The sequence below is a fragment of the Neophocaena asiaeorientalis genome, unplaced genomic scaffold (assembly GCF_003031525.2).
Source record: "Neophocaena asiaeorientalis asiaeorientalis breed wild unplaced genomic scaffold, Neophocaena_asiaeorientalis_V1.1 scaffold342, whole genome shotgun sequence".
NCBI classification, from domain to species: Eukaryota; Metazoa; Chordata; class Mammalia; order Artiodactyla; family Phocoenidae; genus Neophocaena; species Neophocaena asiaeorientalis.
Window position 1 is genome coordinate 4,844,518 of NW_020174037.1, and position 6,664 is coordinate 4,851,181.

Genomic DNA, 6,664 nt, shown 5'->3' on the forward strand with positions numbered 1-6,664 from the left:
CCTCGCATGCCCAGTCCTGGGTCAGAGGACACAAACCTTCTCCCGGCAGACTATCTGAGCTCGAAACTAGAGTCTGCCTTTGCTGTGTGACACGGGCAAGTTTCTTATCCAGCCTGCTAAGCCCTGATTCTCCCCCTCACAAATCAGGGCTAACAACAGTAACCACCAAAAGAGGTTCTGTGAGGGTCCAACAAAACAGTCACTTAGGCAATTAGCACAGGACTGACACACAGTGGCCCCTGGCTCTTACCAGCCTGAGACCCTCCTCTGTTCCTCACTTACTCCTTCAAGACTCAGGGACATAGCTGGAGCTCATAATCCTCCCCGACCCCAAGGAGCCCCAAGTCCAACAAGTGGGGTTTTCTGGCTCCCATCCTCCATGCGTCTGCACCTGCCCCAACGCCTCTGACCAAATCTAACAGCTGAACTCCCAGGCAACCTTCGGGACAACTCGATGTCACTTTGGGCATCAAACCTTTCCCAAATCCACTCCACAGTTCAATCGCTCACGCCTGTACTACCTCATGTGGGGTTCCGAGTTATCTCGTATATTTACACTGTCTCCCCTTCTAGACTGGGACTCTCTCATCCCTCCTGTACCCCTCCCGAACGCTTCATGCAGGATAAGTGCTCAACAAGTCTATGCTGACTGAAGAAAACAAGTGGGCAAACAAAAACATTTTCGAAAACAAAAATAAACCAGAAATTAAAATCAAGTGGGACTAGTGAGATACATCCAGCTACAGAGAGAAGCCAAAGAGGCTGCAGAAGGAGATGAAGGGGCCCTAGGGCAGAGGGGACACACCTGGGATGCTGCGAGATCACCCACCTGCCTCTGCCATATCAGCCCCAGCTGGTAAGAGAGCCTGGGCATCCCTGGGCAGGCGAGAGTGGTCACCACCCCAAAGCAGGTGTTCAGAACACAAGCCCTCAGATGCAAGGGGACTTTGTGGCCCCATCAACAGGACATTAACCTGCCAGAGAGCAGAGGTGATTGGTGGGGAAGGGCTCCAAGGATGGGGAGCCCTCTTCTTAGGCAGGCAGTAGGTGGCACACAGCTCAGACGGCCACAGGGAGCTCCCCGCCCCAGCTAAGGTCCCAGGGACTGTAAAGCGGAGGAAAAGGGTCCCACCCTAAAGAGACACAAACTTGGGGTCTAGGTCCCGATTCATTTGTGCTGAAGGGGTGGGGAAAGAGACTTTACTTTCACCAACCCATATAAAGTCGTCACTTAAAATAACATTCATATCTAAAAACAAAGAGAAAAGTACAGATGGACACACACACCACAATTTTAAAAGTGGTTATTATCTCTGATGAGATTTTAGATCTTTTTAACTTCCCTTGCTTCTCTATATTTTCTGATCTTTCTGCTGCCAGCATGTTCTCCTGTGAAATGCAAGTGGGGGAGGAAAGCACATGCCAACCTGCAGAGAAACACCAAAATGAATCAGCAGCTGACCCTGCCCGCAGGCAGCTGCCACGGGGCCCGAGGAGGAAACCCAAGTGCAAAGAACCAGATTCCTGCAGGAGAAATGCTCCAGGCACCGTGGAGGAGGCTGGCAACAGGAGTCAGGCAGCGGAGAAGGACGGGACACGTGTTTTGAGGACAAACTGTGGGCGGAGGATTTCTGTGGTGAAGGAGTGGATTTTTTTCTAAGTCCCTATGCAAGAATGTAAGGGAAAGTTCTACCTCCCCATGCCCGCGCCCCCAACCTTTTGCTATTTCAGAATTAAACAGACCTGTACCTTCATCCACAACAGCGCACTAGCGACAGAATTCAATGAGATTATGCACGTGAAAGTGCTCAGCAAGTTAATATTTGTTCAGTCCTGGCCCAGCGCAGGGTCATGTTACTGGCACTGGAGAGGCTGGCCGACTCCCCCTCCCTGCATATTAACACCAACAATCCAGCAAGTGGGGAACCAGAGTTAGAGATCGCATCTCTATCCCACTTGGGAAGGATGTTCACCACCCACCTCTCTTGCCCACTCCCCTCCTTCGCCAGCAGCCCTCCTTTTAAAACAAAGGTATTTTTTAAAATAATACACAACCCCATGACGCACACAGTTATCCAAAGCTCCCCATGGTCTCATTCACGGTCTGGGGGTGGGGGGGGTTGGAGATGGGGGCAGGGTAAGCCCTGGAGGGCCACCTTGAGCCAATACCTTCCCTCAGGAGCAGGAAAAAGCAAGCCACCCAGAGGTCTGGGATAAGGCAGGGTGTCCATGGCAGCCAGAACCCTGGGAGAGGACGGAAATGAGAAGCTGCCTTCTCCTATTTCCTAGGGCCTTATGTAGTTCCCCATTTCTTCCCACCATTGAGGGTGAAGATACCCCTGCCCTCCAAGGTAGAGTCCACTACTCATCTTCAGTACTGATAGGTCTGATTAGTGTATCTGGAAATTCAGCAAGTTTTTTTTTTGGGCACACCACACAGGTTGTGGGATCTTAGCTCCCCGACCAGAGATCGAACCGGGGCCCTTGGCAGTAAAAACACGGAGTCCTAACCACTGGACCAGCAGGGAATTCCCAGCCTTTGTTTTTTTTTCTTTAATGTTCATTTCTAGAAAACTTCCCAATCACTTTTCACAGGCCAAAGAGGAGGCACTGAGATGTGTGTAAGATTACAACCTACTAGCAACCCTTCAGCACCCTGCTGTTTCCTGAGGCTTTTCAGACCCTTTTTGTCACGTAATCATCCCACTTTAAAGACCAGAAAATCGAGATTCAAGTAGCTCAGGGCTGCACAGCCCAGCTGCCAAGACTCAAACATGCATCTTCCTGCCCTGAAACTCTCGGTGCTTGCCCTGTACCATACAAGTCACTGCGGAGCTCCAGGGACAGTGAAAGCAGCTGCAGCAAATGCAATACCGGCCAATGGGCCGTGCCCTCCAAGGCATGGGGGCGGGGGGTGCTAACCAGCCAGCCACACACCCTCCCGGCTTTCCACACAGAGCTGCTGGGAGACTGTGCATGCAGGGGAGGGGGGCGACGGGGCTGAGCAACAGCCGCGCGAGCAAAAGCGATGCCAGGGCTTTAGTCAACAGAGAACTAATATGAGTCAACAGCGGGTACCGCTGCCAAGCACAATGATGGGATCTTCAGCTGCGTTAATAGAAGGGGAGAGTCTCAGGCAGGCCGAGGGAGTCCTGCCTGCTCTGACCTGACCACACCTGAGGGCAGGGCAGGGCTGGGCTACGGACACACGGAGGCACCTTCCAAGGCAGCGCCAGGGTTTCTGAAGAGGAGTGGCTCAGGGTGGCACTCTGGTCTGTAGGGTGGAAGCTGGGTTTGGACAGCAAGCCCACTCCAGACTGCACATTACCAATGGACTTTTTTTTAAAAAAGATCCTGACTATCCACAGCAAAGGTTAAGAACATTCAGGCGTGTCAGGGGACAAGGCCACCACCTGGGGGAGGGGCCCCAGGCCCTGTCATTTGCTTCCTCCTTTGTTATATATAACAGCTGGGTCGTGGCTTGACCCAGAAGTGGCCCTGACACAACAGGTAATCTAAAAATGGGGAATTCCCTGGTGGTCCAATGGTTAGGACTCGGGCTTTCACTGCCGTGGACCCGGGTTCAAACCCGGGTTCGATCCCTGGCCGGGGAACTAAGATCCTACAAGCCGCTCAGTGTGGCCAAAAAATAAATTAGAACAAAAAATTTTTTTTGAATGCACAAGGGACACTGGATTTGACATCCTAGAGCCTCAAGTGTCCAAGTCTCTGGGAAGTCCTCCCAATTCATCCACCAGCACCCTGTCCGGTGAGCCTGTCATTATCACTCAGCATCACTTAACAATAAAAAGACGCTCTGCTACACGTGTTTCCCAAGAGCCTCAAGGCCACCTCTCATTTACCTTTGGGTCCACAGCCCAGCATTTGGCACACAGAGACGCCCAATAAATGGTGACAACTGAAATCCGAGGTGCCCCAGCACGATCACAGTGAGGGTGCTGTGTTCGAGGCAATTCTGGAACATAGGCATCCTGACTGGAGCGAATAAAGCGGCTTATGACAATGCATAACCACTGTTAGTATACTGAGCGACGAATTCTTGACGCTACCACTACCAGGGGGTTTTAATTACAGAAGAGTTATCGTTAGCCTGGCAAGTGTGCTTTGTGCCCGTGCGAGTGACTGGAGACAGACAATCCAGCTTAGGGAGATGGCGGTCAAAGGTAAATCCTGTGCGCCATGCAGCAAAGCAACCCCGGGGCCCAGGAAGCGGTAAAAATCCAGGAACGCAGGAGACGAGAATAATGACCAGTGGGACTAAATGCCAAAAAGGACAGCATAAAAAGTGAGCTTGGTGAAATGGGCTGAGAAGGCACACGCATGCTACAGATTCATGGGGAGCTGGCCGCCTGGAGCTCACCTTGTAACTCTAAGAATTAAATACAGGAACTAAGACTCGGATCTGGGAAGATGAGCACAGGAGACTGTGTGATGCAGTTCTAATGCCTAATAAATCTTTAAATCGATGAGCCGTGCTCACTGTTTATTCTTCTCCATCTTTCCTCCCCAGGCAAGGGCTCACATGACAAAAGCCAGCATTTGCTCTGGATTTGCCTTTGGACGGGGTATATATACATATGCGTGTCTGTATAAATAAAATTGGGAGTTCACTAAATAACATCTTAAAGCATCAAAAAATCTGCCATTATAAGAAAACCTGGTGAATTCTTTTGTCAAGTAGCCTTTAATAAAGTGAAGAAACCTCTTAGGATGCAAAATTCCCCTCCCCTCACACTGGGCCAGGGTTCCACCAGCTGTGGTTAAGTCAGCATTCCCATCCCAACCTGTTCATTTGGGTACCTGTTTGGGTCTATTCACTACGCATGCATCTTACTGGGTTTGCATTTTTCATCCCAGAAACACAGCTTAAGCCTGTCGCACAAACCTGACAGAAGCATTGCATTTTATAAACCAATCATCCCCGGGGAACAGACAAGAAAACCATCAGCAATGAGCGTTGTCAAAGTTCCAAACCAGAGCATTCCTTTCCCAGATCCGAGATGCAGAATATGCCACATCCTCTCCACACACCAGCTGCCTGCTCCAGAAGCAACACACTCACCTCACCACTGGCTGCCCCCCGACCGCCCCTCCCAGCCCCTTCAGGCCTCCTCTCCCAGCTGAATAAAAGCTGGAGAGACCCGTCTTGGGGAAGCAGTAACATTTTAATACTACTGTAAAGACAACTGCTCTAAGCACTGGAATGTTGGCTCCTTTTCCATGAATAAAAAGGCCCCCAAAGGGTATTATCATAACAAAATCATATCCTATGGAGAGCACCAGGAACCACAAAAATAAAATCGCCATAAACTGATACTGTCTCAAAATTAAACCTACACAAGGAAACGTTAAACCCCAAGCCAGGCAGGCTCTCATTTTCCCATCTAAAACCCTTACAATATTCCCAGTTCTCTCACGACGTCCAATTTCCCCCACCCGAGGAGGCCTAAATGCTTTCTTTCGAAGTCCCGGTATGTTATTTTTTTCCCTTGAAACCCTCGAGATGCTCTGTAACATTCATCTAAAGCTCAATCGTTGCTGTGTCCTCGGTCACACCCAAAGATTCCCAAAGGCACCGTCTGCCGCAGCGCCGGGTGCACAGCAGGCGCCCCACTAATGTGCGGATTTGATTTGATCAGATCTGGCCCCTTCGGCTAGAAAGACACATTGGTAGCCAGACGCCCAGGCGGGGACAGCAGCGCCAGCCTAGCTCTCTGCCGGAGGCGGCGGGGTGCAACCACCTGTGGGCGGGTGGCCGGGGCTCAGGCCGCGGCGCAGCTGCTCTGGAGTGCCTCCGCGGCTCCACGCACAGACCCCGGGGAAAGTCCGGCGCCCTAGGCCCGGGAGCACCCCGGGGCCGACTCCCAGCGCCCCAGCAGGGGCTCTGCCGGTGCAAAGTTGGCCTGGTCCACGAGGATCCATTCTAGAGTTAGCTCCCAAGTCGCCCGGCCGCCTGTGAGGCAGCGAGCCAGAGGGGCTCTTTAGGATGGGACCGGGTCGGGGGGTGGGGCGGGGTGGTACACCGAGATGGGAACAGAAGAGAGCAGAAGTGGTCCCCCGACTCGCTCCCAAACTTGGGGCACCTGCCGGCCAGCAGGCGAGGGGGATTCTCCGCCTTGCCGTCCCACCAAGGCCTGGTGGCGAGTTTGTCGGGGCAAGCGGGCCACCCCATGGCAGCCCCGCATTGCTTTGAGATTTTCTAACCAATAATCCAGTACCGAGAAGGCCGATGCAGGAACCTGGGGGACAGAAGGGGAACGCCAGTCACCTGCGCCAGGGGGCGGGGACTTGGGACTCAGGGGCGCGGGCCAGGGATGGGGCCCCGGAAGAGAGCAGGACGGGGTGGCCCGAGAGGGAACCAGACTAGGAGTGCTTGCAGAAGGGGGAGGGGATCCCGGAGAGGTACAAGGGGAGCGCCCCAGAGGGAAGCATCGGGGGAAGGGAGCTGCCCCAAGGGCCGCGGGGTGCCAGTGTCCCGGACCGGCCCCGTCACTCACCGGCAGGTCCACGCTCACTTCGGTCCCGTCGAGCAGGAAGACGCGGCAGTAGAGGGTGGCCTTGGAGGCCCCGGCGGCGGAGATGTGCACGGCCGCGCAGCCCATGAGAAGGGGCCCGCCGCCGGCCGGGAACACACTGCCCCCGG

The 6,664-nt window shown here is 53.4% G+C and overlaps 1 protein-coding gene across 1 annotated transcript in view; it reads right to left on the reverse strand.

The window, feature by feature from the left end:
- Nucleotides 1-6,662, reverse strand: part of EPB41L4B (erythrocyte membrane protein band 4.1 like 4B) — a gene marked incomplete at its 5' end in the record, with an annotated part of 135,100 nt that extends 128,438 nt beyond the window's left edge. The window contains one exon of the mRNA XM_024753686.1: nt 6,519-6,662. Within this exon, the coding sequence (XP_024609454.1) occupies nt 6,519-6,662 (144 nt within the window). The remainder of the gene's footprint in view (nt 1-6,518) is intronic.
- Nucleotides 6,663-6,664: the final 2 nt, after the last annotated feature.